The 22,401-nt window shown below is 33.9% G+C and overlaps 1 protein-coding gene across 1 annotated transcript in view; it reads right to left on the bottom strand.

Moving 5' to 3' along the window:
* Positions 1–22,401, bottom strand: part of GBE1 (1,4-alpha-glucan branching enzyme 1) — a 342,498-nt gene that overhangs the window by 265,987 nt on the left and 54,110 nt on the right. Inside the window, exon 2 of the mRNA XM_058296064.1 lies at positions 13,036–13,205. Within this exon, the coding sequence (XP_058152047.1) occupies positions 13,036–13,205 (170 nt within the window). The remainder of the gene's footprint in view (positions 1–13,035; positions 13,206–22,401) is intronic.

The following is a 22,401-nucleotide window of genomic DNA, read 5'->3' as shown; positions in this document are numbered from 1 at the left end:
AGAAAGTAGGGAGGGATGTAGGAGGAACTGTTGAATTTAAATTCCAGATCTTTCACATACCCTCTGGAATCTGATAATCTTAAAAGATTTTTGAAACAGACTCACTTTATGAAAAACACATCAATATATACCTCCATACAACTGTATATTTAGTGGACTATACCTTAATTTGAACATTATTGGAGGTGGGGGGGGAGGAATGGAATACATAAACATTATTTAGGAGATAATGGGTAAGCACCTTCATTTATGATTATATTCTATGACTCCGAGGGAAGAAGAAGAAAAAACAATTGCTGCTACTTTCCCAGTTTAGACGTATTATAATTGCATACAAATCCTTTTATATTTTAGTAGCCTCTGTTAAACTGCTGCAAAATTAAGTGCTTCCTTTTAGTGGATTAAGAAATATAGTACCCATCTTCTTTTCTCAAGAACCCAGACCCTTTTGGAAACCTAAAACCCTTCCACTTCCTAATATCACTTATTAAGCTAGTTGATAATTAAGAAGATCAAATAAGTGTCTAAAAAAAGAAAAGAAAAAGCCACCACCCAAAAAATGTTTTCTTTCTCTTTTAACAGAAATATACATAATACAGTAATGTGGTTATTTCTAGAACATAGTAGGCACTTAGAAGAAAATGAAGTCAGATATGCCTCTTTGATTTATGTTCTCTCTAGTTAATGTAGAGAAGATCTGAGTGGCTATCCTGGTTATATTCCATTATCCTGTGCTAGGACTCACCCTGAGATCCCTCTGTGTTTCTCAGCCCTGTTCAGGATTTTCTAGGCCAACCTTAATAGACTGCAACCCCAGGATACCCCTTACCTCCAGCTTCAGGTTGGGACTAGCTATTGGGAGACGCTGGCATAAGAGAAATACTGGAATATTTAGCACCCCCTTCCTTCCCTGCTTCCTTTTGGCAATAACTGTTTTCCTTTCTGGTCACAAATTTTGAAACTTGAGTCCTCCTGTACAACCCCACTTCTAGCCATGCTGTCACCATTCCTACACTTATCACTTCTACAGTCAAACAGACAACTCTTTACATTCTTCTCCCTTCCATCCCTGGAGGTTCCTTAACCCTTACCAGCCTTCTCTAAAGAGCCCTTCATTAAACTCTTTCCAGTGAAACTCAAGAAACCTTCCTTTGAGAGTGCCATCTGTGTCCTGCCTGCATTTTGACTGATACAGTAGTCAAAAACCTGTTATTTTCAAGACAAGCTCTTCAGTAGAAACCATCTGCAAATAACTACCACCAGAAGATGACTCCCTCATTCATAGGAGTCAATCACACCCATTGGTCAGCTGAGACATCAAGAACAAAAATACAAGTTAAAGCAACCAAGGATGAAAAAAAATTTACTTCTATAACATGCCCAGAATTGTCCATCTGCACATGGTTCATTCGCCTTTAGTCCTGATGGTAAGTAATCTCATCTCCTGTTTCCCTCTTACTGGGAGAAACATGTTTGAACATATCTTCATATTTTCATCCATATAGCAATGTCTGTATGAAAAAATATCTGAGTGAGCAGAAGTGGCTCAAGCATTTGGGTGCCCACCTCCCATATGGAAGATCCCACACTGGGTTCCCGGTTTCTCCTAAAGAAGACAAGAAGACAACAAGCAGACACAACGAGCAAACAGACAGACAAGGGAGCCATCTCGGGGGGTGTGGGGATGGTATCTATCCAGCCTCAACAGGAGGCAAATATATCAGGTACATATATTACCATACAGACATAATTAGGTTACTTTTTATTTATTTATTTTTTAAAGATTTATTTATTAATCCCCCCCGACTCCCCCCCCCCCCCCCCCCCCGTTGTCTCTTCTCTGTGTCTGTTTGCTGCTGCGTCTTGTTTCTTTGTCCACTTCTGTTGTTGTCAGCGGCATGGGACGTGTGGACGGCGCCAGTCCTGGGCAGGCTGCACTTTCTTTCGCGCTGGGTGGCTCTTCTTACGGGTTCACTCCTTGTGCATGGGGTTCCCCTACGCGGGGGACACCCCTGCGTGGCAGGGCACTCCTTGCGCGCATCAGCACTGCACATGGGCCAGCTCCACACGGGTCAAGGAGGCCCAGGGTTTGAACCACGGACCTCCCATGTGGTAGACGGACGCCCTAACCACTGGGCCAAGTCCATTTCCCAGGTTACTTTTTAATGAGTAAATTTTAATTACATGGTCAGGGTTACTCACATAATGAATGCCCTTTTATCTCCAAACTCTTTCATATTTTTTTAGAACCAATGTAAACACTAAGTATTTAGTGATACTCTATAGAATAATTTAAAAGGTTTTAAAACTAATGAACAGTACTTATATTACAATAGACATTGTTTACTGCATAATCAAATATAGCACCAAGATTTACATGTACTTCTCCATCAATACATAGGTGCCACCTAAAAGAGACTCTTTACAGTATCATGGTTAAATTGATTCTTCTTTTTTCTTCCACTAAAAATCTTTATTCATATCCTAAAATTTTCTAAGCTCCCAAATGTTTTCCCTATTCTGTCTGTTTCCTTCCAGGAAACTTCTTGATTGAGTCATCTCTCTACCTGCTTCCAATTCTCTCTAAACATGAAACAAAGTCTGACAACCCTCACTCTACATCACTCTCTTCTGACCTACAGCCACTGATTTCTGCATCCCATGACTTCTTGGTCTTAGTTTATTCCCTACTAAGGAAGAATGCTTTGAAGACTAACTATCTGCCTCCATACATATTTGAAAATATCTCAAACATACCTAGCACTTGACTGATAAATTGACTAGGGAGAATCAGTCAAATTTCCTGCCACACCAGAAATTTGAAGTAATTATTTCATTGTTTTCCACTGTAACTGATAAACCTATCTGATTCTTTCCTAGGAGATATATGTTTTTCTTTCTCAATATTCTCTCTCTAAAAAATAGACAGACAGACAGATAGATAGATAGATAGATAGATAGATAGATAGATAGATAGACAGACAGACAGACAGATAAAGGGCCACCAAGTTTCACCACTGTAGGAGTACCTGACAATACCTAAAATACAATGTGAAAGGTGCCCTCTAGATTTGGGTAACCCAACAGCCTTCATGGAAGAGATACACAATTCCAGGGAAGAAAGATAGAAGAGAAAACACTCAAATAGAGGCACTTTAATACAGGGAATTGGATACAAGGGTAATGGAAGACTTGAGAAGTCAAAGAGAAGACAATGAAGTAACCCAGGGATCACAATAATAGGAATCTGGTAACACAACTAAAGGGAGAAGCAGGCCATCCAAAGGAAGTCAGAAGTTAGAACCAAGGCAAGCCTTTCTGGCAGGAGGTGAACTATCTGAGAGAAAAGTAATAAGAACTAGAAGATAGAGCATTGCAGGAGACAGAGCCTCACTCTAGATATTGGGAGGGTGGAGGGGAACTCCCTAGCTTCTCACCACTGCCCATCTCCAGTCTTCTATCAGTACCTCCTACAAAACCAATTCAACAGAAAGAGAGGCCGAGTTAGCCTGGGAAAGGTGATGTAGAACAGAACAGGGAGGGTGGGGTGAAAGATCTTATAGCAAATAAGTAAAAGACCAGCACAACATACTATATAAGTTCGGAAAGAACATAAATAATCAAGATGGTAACCCAAAAGAACTGAAAACATATGTCCAAGAAAAAAGTGTACAGAGATGTTCACAGCAGCATTATTATTTATAACAACCTAAAAGTGAAAATAGCCCAAATGTCCATCAAAGGAAAAATGAATAAACAAAATGTGGTATGCCCAGACAATGGAATATTAGCCAGTCATAAGAAGGACTGAACTATTGTTACATGCTACAACATGGATGAAATTTGAAAATAGTGAAACAGCTAAGTGAAAAAAGCTAGACACAAAAGGGCACATATTGTATTATTCCATTTACATAAAATGTTCAGATAGGAAAATCCACAGAGACAGACAGGTTGCTAGGGTATGAGGGTGGTAGAGGGCAGTTATTTGAGACTAACTGCTAATAGGTACAGGGTTTCTTTTGGGGGTTATGAAAATGTTCTGGAATTAGGTGATGAATGTTACAAAATACACTGAATATATTAAAATAAATGGTGATCTTTATGTTATAAGAATTATATCTTTTTTAAAAAATGCTGAAATTAAAAAAAAAGAACCTTTAAAATTCAGGTCAAAAATCATTTATGTCTCCATGATTATTGGGCAGTGACTTCTTGCACAATGGCATCGCTATTTGAAAGCTCTTCTTGTTTTCTGAGAAAATATGGCATTATTTTCAGGTTCCTAATCTTTAAATAACACATTTGAAGTATTTCTGTCACCAATTTAACTAAGATGGCTAAATCATTTCTTTCAGGAATCCATCATTCAAGGCGGGTCCCTGGCCTTCAAAGTTAAAATTAGCACCATCACAATGTCCCATGAGGAACTGACAAGTACAAAGAAATAAAATTTTCCTTTGTTTCCAAGATCTATTCAAGCTTAAAGAATTGGGCAGGATTGCAAATGTAAAGAACACAAGTCAGCAAAAGGAGAAAGAGGGAAAGGATTAGAGATGAGGAAAGAGGTACAGATTCAAAGCTTGACAAAAACAGACAAAGCCTGGAGACTAATCAGTGGATTCCAAAATTGACCTGCTTGAGACAAGTGTCTGGATAGGTTAAACAAGCAATGTTATACACCCTTGAGAGATTTACTACATTTACTATGTAAAATGATATTCAGATATGTTATCTATGGCAAAAGAAAGAAAAGACCAACAATAAACTGCAGTTGCCTTAATAGTTGATCATAAGTGACAGCTGCTTAGAATAATGCAATTTGAACTTAAAATGATAGTCAGTGATCAAGATATAATGTTGCTGTATGCCATAATCAGTCACAATTACTATCAATTATAAATTACTATAAAAGAGAACAACACTTCTCTAAGAGACTACCTAATTTGATGAGAATAATACGAATGTTAGTTCTTTATGTAAGTAAATGGTAAGCTTAATAAAATTTATTTAACGAATAAAGTTAACAAATTTCAAAAGACAACTGCTAAAGAACAACCATGAACAAATTTTGCAGACATTAACTACCAGGGAAAATTCAAACCTGAAACCTAACAAAATGTAATGTATTATCCAAAGAGCATGCATTTTTAACAACAGGGTATTTATGAAAAAGCAATATGAGACTAGAAAATCATTATTTATGTCACAGAGTTAAAAATCTACCTTATAGTATTAAGATTTCCAGCAGCAATCTCCTACAATCCCGGGAGGTAAGGATGCTTACCTATAAAAATAATCCCATTAGGCATTATAATAAAGTTCTCTGATCCAACACAAGTGGGGCCAGAAATTGGTACATAAATTGAAAATATTGGCTAAAGCAGGAAATGATAAAAAATAAATATATAAACAAACAGTAAACATTATATTTAAATTAAAACACAAATATAAATACATGTATTCACTCATCTTCTGTTGTAAGTCTAAACCTATTTCTTTGAGTCTGAATCCTCTGATTAGAATTCTGTCTTTCTTATATGAACCACATGCATAAAACAACACTTATAATTTCCAATTTCCTTTAGATTAAAATGGAAAGAAAGCTTAAAGGTGCATGTAAAATAATCCCCCTGAGAAGTTCTGCTATATTTATATCTTTTTTTTTTTGCAGTTCTCCCCATACTTAACTCAAAATAGTTTTTTCCAACTTGCCCTCACTGTAATGAGAAGAACTGGTACTACCAGACAGAGGGGGCAGGGGAAAACTGTCTCATTATAAATGCATAATGTAACTGGTAGAAGCAGAATTGTCTACTGCCAGTACTCAGTATCCTGTGGCAATCAGTCAGTATCATTTACAGTGAGACTGCCAGTAAGTCTATTAAGTAGAGGTTAGTTAAATAAACCTTCACTGTGCATTGACCCCATTGAAAATGAACAATCTACCAGGTAAAATAAATAAAAGGGTGAAATCACTGACATCAGGTTAGAAAGACAGAGGAAGCACTAACACCTTTTTACAAAACACCTATCTAATGATTATTTATTTTAGATTCACATACATCAAAGGGGCCATTCATCATCATCAATACTGGCTTGGTAACAGCTCTAAAGTTTTCTACCTCTGCCTTGTAGTTTGCCGTATACCTGAAAATATAAGCAATGTCAAAGAGTCCCCAGCCCCCTCTAGAAACTTTCTGTTTAGAAGCATCACAACATTCCATAAGCCATATGGAAAGGAAGCCATATAATAAAAATGCATTCACACAGGACCTCCAGGGAGTTGAAAATGCCCAACCCACCTGCAAAAGATTCCTTGAAGTTCCATTCGATTCCATAGGTTAATAGAAATTCCAAGAAATCTCAACAATCTAAGTCCAGAGTGCAACATTACCTAACCAAACTCTCCCAAGCCCCCCCAAAAAGGACTATAAAATATTTAAAATTTCACATTATATAGGTGTGTTATTTGCTACCAGGGTTGTTTGTATTATTGCTTCCAATTTGTCACTATCCTCCATATAAGGTTATTCTGAATCCATGTGTCATTGAATGACCACATTATTTGATTACTGAAATGTAAGTACAAATAACATTTGCTATTTCTAAGCTGAACTTTTAGAACCATCATTAGTTTCCTTCATTGTTCTTTCTCTCTATCACAAGATTAGCATATCCCATATAGGAACTGCTTCATCACCCTAGATTCTGGGAAAAAGTTACTACTTTGAACAGAGTTACAGCTGCCAGTTACAGTTTTAAAAAAATGTTGTTTGTTATTGTTTTAAGGCATTTAAGAGGTTGGGGTTGTAACATGTCATTCTACAATGAAAACAGACTAACACAGCCACCATAGATTAATTGAAGAATGGACAGATTACATGAAAACTAACTATACTTTCCAACTATGTAGGACTTCTAGACCAATTAATAATGATCGCTTATTTACAGATCAGTGTTTCTCAAACTATCTATGGTGATTGGATCAGTTACCTTTTTTTTATTCACAATTTATTACAGGCAAATATTTATGCAAAATATAACAAAAATAAATTACTGGAAAATTGAAAGAAAGACTCAAAATTCAAGCCCCAATGTTTATATTATCAATGTAAGAGTCAACAGAAATAAAATTACTCTGTCCAGATATAGCTTAAGTGGTGATCACCATGTATGAGGTCCCAGGTTTGATGGCTGGTACCTCCTAAAACAAAAAAAAAAAGGAGTAACTCGCATATGGGAGCAGTTGTAGCTCAGGGGTTGAAAACCCACCTCCCATGTACGAGGTCCTGGGTTTAATTCCCAAGTGTCTCCTAAAAAAAAAAAAAATTACTCTGCCAAAGTGTTATTAAGGTTTCTAAGCACTCCCAATTCCTGACAATATACCACTGTAAACCAGTTAGGGTTCACAGAACCACATTCATCCCTAGAACACACTTTGAGTAGATCTACTTCAGAGCATGTGGAATTAAGAAATGTAAAGGCTTGGTGATGGTGAAAACTTCTTGGCAACTGTTTAACTGAAAAAGAAAAACAAAACTATAGACAAATTTAGGCCAGGAAACAGATACAAAATCTCCTTAATGTCTTTCACATTCTGCAAAATATGTGTGGTTCCTTTTTTCTATAAGCACAAAAATCAAGTTTTCTATCCCCTTTCTTTAAATCTATCAATGATAGACATTTAGGTTATTTGAAAAATGTCTCGCTCCCAGACTTAGTAATTTTAAATGAAATGTTTTCAGTTATAGTAAATAGGAACCCAATTATTTTATATTGACATATATAGTTTACTGCCTTTCTCTCTAGTTATTATCATCCAGCTACTGGAAAGCAGATAATTCTCCTCAATTATTTAGAAACCAGCAATAAACATGATTTAGATTAGAAACTCCAAGTATATTTTATATCACATTTAATTTTCTAAAGAATGAGTCTTTTGCACATTGAAGATAATTCAAAGTTTTAGAAATTCATCTCAAACCTTCAAAATAGTTTCTGGTTTTCACAGTAATACTTTTTTAGGTGCCATTCTAATCTTGATGAATGCATTATATATCCACTGTCCTTTTGGGCTGCTGCAAGAGCTGCTGGCTGCTTAAAAAGCTAGTTTAAAAAAAAAAAATGACTGAAAGGAAAAGAAATGATTGTTTCATTTTCTCTTAAATGAAGAAAAATATGTGAAGTATATTTAAAGTAGGGTTGCTTTTCAAGCAGTTTTTAAAATGTGGATGGCAAAAGCCAGAGCTACCTCAGTTAGGGCAAAAGAGAGACTAAATTATTTTACTTTTGCAAGCCTTTTGAAATAAGTAGTAATTTTTATAAGAAAAAAATAGACCTTTGCAATGAAGATTTTTTTAAAATCTTACCAGTTAAAAAATATATCATATTAAAAAAAATATACAGTGTTTTCACATTCCCAAACTAGTCAGCACTCTGAGTAAGTAGTTAGCCAGGTAAAACAACCATCATCACCCTCATCTCCACTGAGCCAGATGAAGAACCATGTTCAGAAAGGTCAACCATGGTTTCAAAGGCTAAGTTCAATCCTTTATTTTATATTCCAATTCATACCTATTTCTTCTTTAGAGATCATTTATAGGACTACTCTGAGCATTATTACCTAAAATATTTGGAGGTCACTGGGCAAAAAAAAAAAAAAAAAAAAGTAGGATAATAAAAATATTTCCCAGCAATATCAGTGAGTAATCCCTCAGAAAATGAAATGTATAATGTTGTTGATTTCTAAAATGATTGGAAAAGGAGAAAGACATCAAAAGAGCTTGCTAAAATATTTTTATTACAGATATAATTTGCCATAATGCAAAATTAAAACCTAGACATTCTTTAATTTAAATTTCCTCTGAAAAATTATCATGAACAAATGGATAATCATTTAGATAAAAATAGAATTATGAAATTTTTCCTTTGCAGGAAAATATAAATAATCAATTTACCCAGTAACAGAAGGAAGATTTTTGTTGCGGGTTTCTGAAGGTCTATTTTACATTAGCATTAGGGGTGAGAGAGAGAGGTTGGTGCAAAATTAATGTTGTAAATTATATGAACATTTCTATGATGAAAAATATAAGTAAAACTATAATTTTTTAAATCCCTGCCAATAGGTAAACAACAATATTTCCTTCTAGCAAATATGTATTTAGAAGTTAGCTCTCTCATACATAGAAGACAACCAAGTTAAGGAGTCTAAACCTTAAAATTATCAGTTATAGTTAGAGATTAATTCTATAGACCCTTTTAAATTTATTGCTGTTTGAATTTATAAGCTGATAAATGAGAGTTCATGTTTTAAAACATCTTTAAATCATTAGCAATGTAACCTAGAACATTTTAATTACTATGCATTTGAATTTTTGAAGAAAAAAGTACTATAATTTTTAAGCTAATTAATACACATTTTCTTTTCCTTTACATTTTAGTAAAAATTTATTCATTAGATGACTTACAATAAAATTGTCTAACACATTTTAAGGTTAGAGAAAGGAAGCTTAGTAAAGAAAAATAATTTTCTTTTGACTCAGTGCTTCTCAGAAAATAATGAAGTGAGGGAAAAACAAAATATAAGAATCCTTTAACTGTAGGTTAAAAAAATTTTTCATGGTTAACTCAGTTATTTCAGGGTATATTTTCAGCTATGTTGTCGTCGTCATCCAAATCCCATGATCTACACAGTTATATTTAATTAATATCCACATTTACATGTTTTTGCAAAGAAACTTTCTTTTAATTGCATCAAAGTTCTTTAGTGAGAAGTTAAAGTCCCACATACAATATACGGTGAAGCCCTATAGCTTTGGGCAGAGAAGGATGTCTCTTCATATGAATAAGAAAATACATTACATCTAAATTTTTCCAACATTCTGCCGTTCTTAATTATTTTCTATCACAGTTTCATTTGGTTTAGTCTTTGCTATCTCTCCAGTGAAAATAAAGGCTCACTGGTCAAAACACTGTCATTCTATGCCCTCAGACACAAAATAAATATTTGTTGATTGAAAAATAATTGAACACTACCTGAAGGATATGGAGAGATTTGAAATTATCCAATACATCTTTGCAAAGGGTAATATTTTAAAAATTAACTTAACTGAAAAAAATAGAGAGAGGACATTTTTACATTAAAATAGAACATTTATATTTTAGTTTTCCCTTTACAAAATATTTTTTAGTTACTTTGCTTAATATTGATATGTATGCATTAAGTACTTAAGTACTTAAAATTTGAAATGCAATTCTCGAAACATGCATAGGGACCAAGTAGATTTACAAGGTCAAACTTTGAATAAATCAGCTTTAGTCATAGGAATGAGGTCATAAGGCTTTTGGATGGCTCCTAAATCTAAAATTCTTATACTTCCTCTCCTGAATTTTTATATGTTTGAAAACTATCGAAGGACTAATCATAAATATGGGAGGAAGAAGAAAAAGACCAAATGCACGTACCAAATTTTAGCTAAAGCTCTTAAAGTAATGTGGGTATCTGTACGTAAATTTTAACTTTAAATTCTCATTGAACACCTCTCAGTCTCATAAATGGCAATAAAAGAACTAATAAAAAAGAATGCCAAAAAGTGCTCTCTAAATAACCTATCAACAAAAATTAATGGTCAAAGCAGTGACTTAAAGAGGAAATAGGGAAATATCCATATTCGTCTTTAAGAATCTATTTACAACAATAATTTAAGTGAGAAGTCTCCTGTCTTCAAAATACATTTCACAATTATCACTACATCAAGCTACTGTGTATCACCATATCTCATAGCTTTGCACAACAATATGGACAAACTTTTCAGTAGCTTTCAGGTAAGGTAGCTTAGTTTATATCATCTAACTGGGGAAATTCCACAGAGAATTATTTTAACTGCTTAGACCTACTCTTTCCAATAAAGGAACCACTAAGCACATATGGGTATCGAGCACCTGAAATGAGGTTAATAGAAATGAACTGAATTTCAAATTCAGTTTTACTTAATTTAATTAATTTACTAAATTTAAATTTTAAAACTTCTGGTTAGGTCAGTTCCTGGAAACCTTTAATTTAAGTTTGAAACAACGTGAGTATGTGAATCTACTTTATAAGCTGAATATTTTATTAAGTATAAGTAGAGCTAAAGGTTTTCAATGAAAATTTTACATTTGAATCGCATTTTGAAGACTCAGGTCTAAAAATGAAAGTATCTCATTAATAAATTTTCCACTGAATACATGTTAAAGTGACAAAATTTTGACATATTGAGTTAAATAAAATGTATTAATATGTCTTAATTCTCCAGGCTGCTCAACAAATACCACACAGCTGGTTGATCTAACAACAGAAACTTATTGGCTCATAGTCTGAAGGCTAGAAGTCCAAAAAGCATGGCATCTACCCAGACTCTGTAGCACTCTGGTGTTGGCTTTCCACAGTCCTTGGGTTTCTTGGCTTGCACTTCTGTCTGCCTTCACATGACAATCTCTCTCTTACGTCTGCTCTTCCGATTTCTACTGACTTCCAACTTCTTCCTTTGGCTTTCTCTGACTGAGTTACCAAATTTCTTCTTCTTATAAAAAACTGCAGTAATCTAAATCAAGGCCCACACTGATACAGTGGGACCACACCCTAAATAAAAGTAACATCGTCAAAAGGTCCTATGTACAGGGGTTTACAACCACAGGGATGCAGATTAAGATTAAAAACATGCTTTTTGCTGGGCTACATAATTCAATATACCAGGATATTAAAATTCACTCACTGTTTTCTTTTTACTTTTTAATGTAGCTGCTAAGAAATTTGCCTTACATAAGTAATTTGCATTATTTTTCTGTTGGATAGTGCTGTCTTAGAAAACATGTAAAATCCAGACTTTATTTTGAAGTCAAGTTTCTTAAGTATATATATATAACTTATATACAGGGTAATTCACTCATTTACATGCACATTCTGTGGATTCTGACAAATGCATACAGTCCAAAATCGGGATATAAAACATTTTCATGATCCTAAAAATTTCCCTCATGCCTCTTTGTAACAACCCACACCTTCTACCCCTAAACCCCTGGAAGCAATAATCTGTTATTTGTCCATATAATTTTGCCTGTTCCAGAATGCCATATAAATGGAATTAGATAGCATGTTGTCTTTTGAGAAAGTCAAATTTTAAATATTGTACCACTCTAGAATATTAAAGTATTATTATCACCCTGATACTTTATGTAATTGTATTGGGAACATTTACCAAGGCCTAATTTTTTTCCAGTTATTCCACTTTTAAAACAAAGCTTTCTTCTTTGTCTCTTCTACAGTAATTTATTTGGACAATAAAATTTAGAAGATTATATTTTATTTATTTACATATATATCTACCAACCCCCCCCCACTCCACCCCTATACACACACTGGACTGTAAACTAAAAGTCATGACTTCCAGAACCATTATGCTTTCCTCAGTATTAACTATCTAGAGAGGCTAGCAGTGCAGATAACAAAGCTGAAAAGGCATTTCCCATTGTGTTAAAAAAAAAAAAAAAGAAAGAAAAATAAAGTTGAATACTGAAAAACATTAGTCTCTGCATTAGATTTCTAATTTCAGCAAGCATTCAAAAAATGGTTTAAGTCTATAGATGATCTAAACACTAGAATGCCAGTTAGCCAGATACAAATGCTGGTAACCAATTAACTATGCCAATACTTTTACTAAAATTGTTATTATTTCTGTCAGAGCTTGCTAACAGAGTTGGGTACATTCAGGATAATATGACCTAACACTATTTCCTCATAAACCCTGTTATTTTTGGTACATGATTTTGCAGAACATAAAGTTTTTCAGAACACATTCATTATATTATAGTAGAACCATTCGGACGATATGAAGGTAAGGACTTTGATGTATTCTCTGGTTCTAGCTAAAAAGTATGACATTTATTTGTAAACATTAATCATCTGAGAATCAAATAAATAGAATACAAAAAGTCTATTATATAAATAGATAAATAAAATAATACTAATGACGTCTGTGCTTTCAAAACACTTACTGAAATCTCCAGTAAGAAAAACTCCTTCTGCTCCTGGGGCCCATTCTTTGCAGTATAAACCACCATCCGCGCATCGGTGGATGCCAAATGATTCATAGCCTCTGGAAAATTTGTCAATCCCACCTTCATTTTTTCCAATGCTGTCCAAAGTCTGGCAAAATCGCTTATACCTTTGAAAAAGTGGGAAAGAAAAAGTTTAGCAAATTAAATAGTCTTCCAAAAAACTAGTGTAATAAGACACTGCTTTACTCTTATTCAGAAAAGAAAAAAAAAGACATCATTAAAGAGCATAATGTGAATAATTTTTATATTGGTAGAGATTACCTGGAAAGTATCCCATCTGCTAGGATAAAAACATTCTTATCTCAAATTAACTGAACTAAACCAACTAACTTTTTTTTTTTTTGGTAATTTCTATAAAAATTCAATTGTTAGAATAAATATGATGCTTATTTTATACTATTTTTTTTTAAATAAGCATTATAGAAACTCCCATGTCAATAGTTTAATGGAAGTAAAATAGTGAAAAACCAGCAAGAAAAATAAAATTAAACTATAGCAGGTTCTGGCAAACTTTTCCCATAAAAGGCAGAAAGCAAATATTTTAGGCTTTGCAGGCCATATGGTGTCTCTCACAACTACTCATCTTTACCACTGCAGCATGAAAGAAGCCACAGATAGTATGTGAATGAATGGGTGTGACTGTGTTTCAATAATACTTTATTTATAAAAAACAGGTGGTGGGCCAGATTTGACCTGTGGGCTGTAGTTTCCTACCCCTGCTCTATATCAGCTAAACATAAAAAGGACATAACTTATGTCAAACCACCAGCTGGCTGAGAAGAAACAGAAGATTCCTAAGCAGGACTGAGAATATCAGTGGCTGCTTCTGTACTCCAAGATCCCCCACAGTCTATACTGGTACACCCACAATATGCTACCTATTTTAATTAACATCCCAAATCCAGGGAGAAGCAAACTACTAAGAAACTGGAAAAACTAAGGAAGTAATCCATTTGTGGGATTCTCTCTGTTAAAACTCCAAAATGAATTGGGCAATGTCAGGGTACTAACCTGTATGTCCCCATACCCTATGGGGAGAGCAATACAATTTCCAGAAAGATGGCGTGAAACCTAGTAGGAGGTATGAAGGGATATAAAAATTTGATAAGCTACTTAATGAAAATCACCACAACTGAGATGAAAAGAAAAATTCTCCACAAATGTTTCAAGCTACACAGCAACATAAAAATGAATTAAATAAATCCCTCCTCCCCTTCCTTCCCTCCCCTTCCTTCCCCTTCCCTGCCTTTTCATTAGTTTACATCTAGATGTTAGGACTAACTCATCAGAGGCCTGAGGCAGAGAAAGAATCTTCACCAAGATGTTCTACCACTTCAATGGAAGCAGTCCAGAGTGGGAAAGAGAGAGCCTCAACCTGTCGCAGAATTGGATGATGTTTATGTTTAGTTTGGATTCGTAAGGATACAGCTAAACTCAACACCAAAATTCTTCCACTATCAACATCAACTCCTGACTCAGCCCTCTTCCTTCCTTCTCAGAAGCCCTCCACATTCAGGATGGAGAAAGCTGGGGCCAACTCCACACCAACCACACCTCCTCAGAGTTGTTAAGGAGGGAGCCTGAAGCTGGAGGCTGGGCTGTCCCCTGGCAAATGTGCCTATTATCAAGAACAGGAGAGATGTGTTCCCAGGGCTACACTATCCCAGGAGGCTGCTCAATCCAGGCTGCCAGGGGTACCTGTCCTGGGAAATTCAATTCCTGGAGGAGGCACCAAGAACCCATCCCAGGACCTTCCATGTGGTAGGTGGGCACCCAACTGCTTGACCCACATCCGCTTCCTATAATGTGTACTTATTTTCTTCCTTTTCACACAAAAGGTAGGCTACTATAACCCTCTTCAGCACCTTTTTTTTTTTGCTTAATAATATAATTATGATTTAATTTTAAAAAATGAATTAAATAGTTAAGAGACTTTATGACAAAACAACAGAAAGAAGTAAAATGAAGTTGCAGTCCTAAAGAAACAAATGGAAGAGCAGAACACACCATTTGAAAATAAGAACTAAATTAGAAACAGCAATGTAGAAAAAATATATATAGCAAAAATAGCAAATTATTAGATAAATAATTTTGAATAAATGACTGGAAGTTTAAATATTAGAAAAGGAAAAGATAACTGAATTTATTAATGAGCAGGCAAAAGATACGAAAAACAGACAAAGATGATCGAAATAATAACAACTAGTGTGTCTGAATAATAAAACTAAATAAAATAGATATAAAAGACATAACACTAGAAAAATTTTCTAAAGAATTAAATCTTCATCTTAAAAATAGCACACATGTTTCAGGAAAATTTGTTGGGGTAACATACACATACAACATATCAGTTTAAGCTATTGAAATTCAAAGAAATAATTCTATAGGTAAGCAGGCAAAAAAAAAAAAAAGGCAAAGGCTAGGGATGGGGTAGGGAGTATATTTTTTTCCAAAGGAACATTACATTTTTTTTTTTTCAAAAGAACATCATATTAAAGGCCAAAAGGTAGCAATGCCAATCCAACACAATTCTGAAAAAGAAAAGCAGTAATCTAAAAATAAACAAGCTTGTTACTCATATCTGAAGTCGTTTAAAGAAGATTGTCAAATTAAAAAATAATTCAAAGTATATGATGCTAATGAACCATTCTTGAAGGAAAAAAGTAAACTACTCTCCCTAAAAAACTAGCCAATTAAAAGCCAAAAAAAAAAAAAAACAGGAATAGACAAACATTGTAGGAGTAGTAACTGTGCACTGACATTTTAAATATAGAAACACTTATTTACAATTGCAGAATTTTACAACTGTAATCACAAAAGAGGAATCTTAAAGGACAAAGTAAAAGTATTATTATTTTTAAAATGGAGCATGAAAACCATTTGAAATAGATCTATGGAACAAAACTGAGTCCAAAAAAAGACATGTCCTTTTTTTTTAAATAAACTTTACTTCAACTTCAAAAAAAAAATAACAGACAAAAGGCAGCTTAACAAATGATGGAAGCATCACTCCAAAAATTTCTGTCCAGGCACATTTATCTCATCTAATCCTAAAAACAAACTCAAGTGTTCCTTCCATGTTCAGAAAGATACAGATGAACCCAGATTGGTTAAATGACAGGACTAAGGTATCCTTGTTAATGAAGAAATAAAGAAAAAAATGCTTATTTACATTCATATCTCATAAAACTAAACCACGTTTTCTTTTTTTTTTAATATTAGCATTGACATATTACTTTCTTTGCCTTTGCTACAAAAATATTACAATATTAGTGTTTCAGACATGTTCTTAATCTTGATCCATGCTCCTGTGGGTATGAACCCATTTTAAATAGGATCTTTGAAAGACATTATTAGTTATTGGTGTGGCCAAACTGAATCAGAGTTGGTCTTGATCCATACTACTAGAAGTCTTATAAATAGAATAAATTTGAATGCAGTCAGTAAAAATCAAAAACCAGAAGAATCAGAAGATTTAGAAGCCAGAAATCTAAAAAGCACAGGAGATAAAAGACAAAGATTACCATGTGATAGAGAACCACCACCAGCAGAATACTACAAACTCCCGGAGAAAGCATGGTCTTGCTGATGCCTGGATATGGTACTTCTGGCATCTAAACTCAACTTATTGTTTGGTATTTATCATGTAGTACTGGTAAATTAAGACAATATGCTACCCCTTTCATATTGCATATATATATATATATATATACTTCACACACACACCCACGATTTTAAAATAGCAAGTTATATTGAACCTATTATTTGAAACAAATTAACTTTTCATGAAATGACGCAATCCCAGTCTCCACTGCAGGAGACACAAACTGAACTACCCACAGGAGATAGGCAGGCATCATAAATATGGGAAGGCCCACATAATAAACAGAAAGTGTAAACCTGATAACAAAAGAATTATGAGTAAGGTTGGCCTTAGTGTAGGGAACACAATGCCAAAAGATAGGAACTCTGGTGAGTTGGGAGGGTACAAATCCCTTCTTTAAGGGACAACTTCTACTAAACTGCCACAGTTCCTGGTTACCAAGTACGTTTGCCAAATCGAATAATTACTTAAAAGCCAAAAAGACTCCAGGTTTTCTATGAACTCTCCCTAATTTAAATGTTGGCAATTATTTCAAAATACTTAAAATACTGCCCAGACCAAAAAAAACGTATCAACAGGCCTGATGGAATGCAAGTATACAACCTAAACCCCAAGAGAAATTTGTTTTTTTTAGCTTTTCCAGATTCTCACTCAGTTATAACTCATTATATGGAAAGTAATTCATATTAAATGACATAAGTAAAAACATGTAATAAAATGATCAAACTGTAAAGAACAATCAATAAAATAAATTTGGGCTTAATTAGGGTAAAAAATATACATCCTCAACACCATAATACAAGGAAAATTACTGTTTTGTTTTTTTTTAAAGATGCAAACTTTGAGGTCAAATAAATATGATAAGTTTATTACCAACTTAGGTATAATACCTCAACAAACACATTTTTAGATTTATTTAGAGTTTGAGTTTAAAAAATAATCATTTTAAGAAGTTTCTAAGATATATTCAAATGTCCCATTTACTAAAAGGAAACAGGATTACAGCATTATATTACTTTAACCAAGTATCTTTACTGCCCTCAAGGTCAGCCCTCTATCTTCTGATACAGAAATACACATTCCACTTTGAAATCACTGTGGCTCAAAAAGGAAAATGCCTGAGGCTAAAGCAAACTCATCATACCTGTGTCCTTTCCTACTACAGTCGCCTCTTAATATTTTGCTTTGAATTTATAGAGTATCTAAAAACTGGGTCAAATTCTTGGTGACCAAACACATACAATGAAGTTATAGGGACTAAGATTTTGTATAAATGTAAGGAACTGTTATAAATATTATGAAGTTTGAGCTCTACATTGATGTTTTCAATCCTCTTTTTACAAAGGAAGAAAAATATCAGATAAATACATAATTTATCCAAGAACACAAAATTAGTAAGCAACAGAAACACAGCATCATTAATCACAAAAAAAGCTGCACTTTAAATAAATCTAAAGGTAAAATCTCAAATTAAAAATATTTTCTTTTTGCAGACAATACTTTATGTGTTACTCAAAAGGCTATTAATCTTATAATTGAATCAGTATTATTATTATTATAAGTTAGTTTTTATGGATTAACTGTTCAGCTTTGAATCCTGTTACATACCATATGTGGCCTTGAATAGTCACTTTCCTTTCCCTTAGTTTTCCTGTGTGAAATGGGGAAAGTTCATACATTGTAAGGAAGTAATGAAATCACAATGGGAGTCGCACCCCACAATAGCTAGAAAGTGTTCAATAAGCGTTGGCTGTTAATTTTACCCACCACTGTGAGATGCAATGATGCAGTACAGTACACACTTTTTTTTAACTTTTGTGTGCATGTGTGGTAAAATACATACAAGTCAAAATTCCAATTTTAACGACTTCGAAGTATACAATTCAGTGGTATTAATTATATTCATAATACACTATCATCACCAACATCCATTACCAAAATATTTTCATCACTCCAAGCAGAAACTCTGTACCCTTTAAGCAAAGCAGTAACTTTTAATTCCTCTCCACTGCCCAGACCCTGGTAATCTGTAATCTACCTGTCTCTATGCATTTGCTAATTCTAGCTATTTCCTATGAGGGAATTATATAATATCTGTCCTTTTGTGTCTGGCTTATTTTACTTACATGATATCTTGTTTATCCACTCATCTGTTAAAGGTTACTCTTTCCTTCCACTTTTTGGCTACTGTGAATAATGTTGTTATTTACACTGGTGTACAAATATCTGTCTGAGCCCCTGCTTTCAATTCTTTGGGGTATATACCAAGATGTGGGATTGCCGATTTATATAGTAATTTCTATATTCAACTTTCTGATGAACCACCACATTAATTTTCACAGGGGCTCCACCATTTTATAATCCCCCCAATAACATACAAGGGTTTCAATTCTTCTGCATCCTTGCCAACACTTGTTATGCTTTGTTATTTCAATAATAGCCATCTAGTGGGTGTTAAGTGCTATCTCATATAATTTTGATTTGCATTTCCCTGATGACCAATGATGTTGGGCATCTTTTCAAGTGCTAATTATCCATTTTTAATATCTTCTTTATAGAAATAGCTATTCAAGTCCTTTGCCCATTTTTTAATTTGGTTATTTGTCTTTTTTTTTGGTTATTTATTTGTTGAACTGTAGTGGCTGCGTATACTTCTTAAAAGTATCAGTTTTCTCTTACAACACTTGTTTATATTTTAATGTACATGTTAATCAATAGCAAATGTTAAAAGAAATTTTACTCAATTACAAAATTTTAATTACCCTTTCCATTTTTTCCTGCTATAAAAAATTACAACTATAGACATACTAACATAACACACAATATACACTAGGTATTCCATATTAACTTGAATAATATACGGATTATGGAAAGTAAAAGGAAAGTTTGGATAAAATTTAAGTAAACTGGATTGGCCAGGAAAAATATATGGTAACTATAGTGTAGATGTGGGATAAAAAAGGAACAGGTTGAAGGGGGTGAGGGCTATATTGGGACCTCATATTTTTTTTAATGTAACATTAAAAAAAATAAAGTAAAAAAAAAAAAAAAAGGAACAGGTTAAAATCTTTGCTCTCCTGGAAGACAGTTCATCTGAGACCAGTACTATATTTCTAATTTCATACAGGACTGTGAACAAAGGTGATATGTCCTGGGAGATCTTCTTTATCTAGAAATGTCTACGAGAATAATTCATCTCAAGTGCTTCTGAGGAAGTCTGAAACCCAAGAAACCCATGGGGGGAAATACCTTCCTGGCTAGCTTAATTTGGGGGTTTTATTTTGTCTTTGCTTCCTAGGAAAGACTTAGATTAAAGGCAATAAAAAACACAAAAGTGAAAAGTCAAGAAGAATTTGGGGTTGCCAAAAAGGGGAAAAATAATGTTCAAGTGGGTGGGAATCGAATTTTTCTAAACAAAAAGTAACATTTAAAACAGTCTCAGAAAGATTTCAGTTCTCTAGTAAGAAGTTTCTTCTTTAAGAGAAAAATACCTGGAATACAAAATTATCATCTATAATAAGGTTGTCAAATGCAAATTAGGCATCTGAGACTTTAAAAGGTAAATATTTTACATTCCTCAATCAAGAGCAAGTGAATTCAACAACAACAGAAAAAAAAGAAAAAAGAAAAAGAAACATATTTATTACAGGGTTAAAAAAAAGATCAACATTTATCTTGTTGATAAAACAAGATCATGCCTTTAAGAAGCTCATAGGTTTAGTGGAAAAAACTTAATATTTAACCAAAGACACACAGGGCTAAGATAAACAAGTGTTAAAGAGAAGAATAAGCACTAGAACAGAAAGGAACTAGCAGTTTTGACTGGGAAAGTAAGAGGTTACTGAAGGCTTTAGGGAGTAGCTGGCATTTGAGTTATACCTTGAAGGATGAGTAGCATATTTTGACAGCTGGAGAAAAGACAGAGGAGAATAAAATATGTGTAGAAATTAAGTGGTTCTTGTCAATATGATGACTATTAGTAGCTATGCATAGATAGAATAGAAGGATGAGGAAGAATCATAGAGGCCAAGGATGAAAAGATGGTTTTCAGTCAGATGATAAACTGAATTTTTAAAAAAACAGACAAACCTTAAAGACTTTACAGAGGACATAACTGATATGATCAGAGACATGTTTTAAAAGCAGCAGTTTGAAGAATGGACTTTAATAGGCAGAATCTTAAATAATAAAGTTCTTAGTAAAGAGATGAACTGTTAAAAGCACTGGGTTTTATGGACATTTACCATATAGATAATTAACCAATGAAAAGAGCATAAAGAATTGATATCATATCATGTATGATTTCTTATTTTTGAATGCAGATCCTTATTTTGAAATCTTTAAATGTCATTAATGACAAAATAAATCTATAAATTTTCAGTGGCACTTCCAATCAGTATCAAACTTAGCATATACCCTTGACTTCATTTATCAGGAAACAGTAGAAATGGGACCACTTCGATAAAGTTAACAAGTATAGAGTTGTGAGATTAATTTAATTATTCCATAAACATCACTAAGCATCAACATTATATACAATACTACTCTAAGCACTAAGAACAAAGACATGAAAGACATTACAAAATCCAGATGTTCAAGACATTCTTTTTTATGTGTGGGAAATGCTGAAGCAAAAGCAAAGAAGACTGAAAAACTGTTACAAAGGGCACTGATAAATAATTAAGGAAACAGAAATTGCTAAAATTACATAACAGGAAAATTAATCTGTTTTGTACACTGATATATCTGAAGCACCTAAATAAAACATTAGCACATAGTAAGTACTCAATGAAACAAATATTTAATGAGCACCAACCAATTACTGGCCAGGCAGTAGCTAGGCAATGGTGATACAATGGTTAGAGTTAGGATTAAGAATAGAATGATTACACCTGATTTTGAATCCCAATTCCAAAGTAATTAAGTCTAAATTTCCTAATCTGAAATGGGAATAATAATGGAAACTACTTTGTAAGGTTGCTATGAGACACAAGTGCAAAAATACACCTAAAATATTGAGCGCGGTATCACTTATATGAAAAAATGAAGTCAGAATAAACACACAATAAGAATAATGTACTCAAGGAGACTGCTGGATTTGAGATCAACACAGAAAAAAAAACACAAAAGCCTATTAAAATATCACAAATATATGATTCACTGTAACTGTATTAGACTTACTTACTGGGATTTGCCCAATCCCACTGGTCCCCCAACTGTGCCCTTACTTGACTGGACCTGTGAAGGTTCTGGGCTACAAACAGCTGCCTGGAGAGGACAGATAATACAACATAAGCCTCTATTGGGCAAACTTTGACCAATAAGGGATAGAAAGTGGTTTGAAAGTAGTAACATCGTCAACATGGCAATGTAATGCATCCCCTGAAAAAGGCTTCACAGAGATTCAGCAAATGAACAAATCCCACTTGCTTAGAACTCTGAAGGATGGCAGAGACTGGCGAAGGACTCCACAAACACTGAGTCAAAGAAAAAGAAAAGTATCAGAAAATTCTGTCTCAGACCATCAGACCATTCTCAACACTCAGTGATGCACAGTTAGGGACTCCCTCAGAAGCAGTGGCCCAGGGCCTGCCCATCAGACAGAGAATAAAGCACTACTAGGAGCAGCTAGTTTGAAACCCATGAATATCCAGACACAGGAACACAAGTCCACAAAACCTCAGGGTAAAACACATGTT

Source organism: Dasypus novemcinctus, chromosome 4, assembly GCF_030445035.2.
Source record: "Dasypus novemcinctus isolate mDasNov1 chromosome 4, mDasNov1.1.hap2, whole genome shotgun sequence".
Lineage (NCBI taxonomy): Eukaryota > Metazoa > Chordata > Mammalia > Cingulata > Dasypodidae > Dasypus > Dasypus novemcinctus.
The sequence above is the reverse complement of the archived record's forward strand: the minus strand, read 5'-3'. Positions and strand labels throughout refer to the sequence as shown.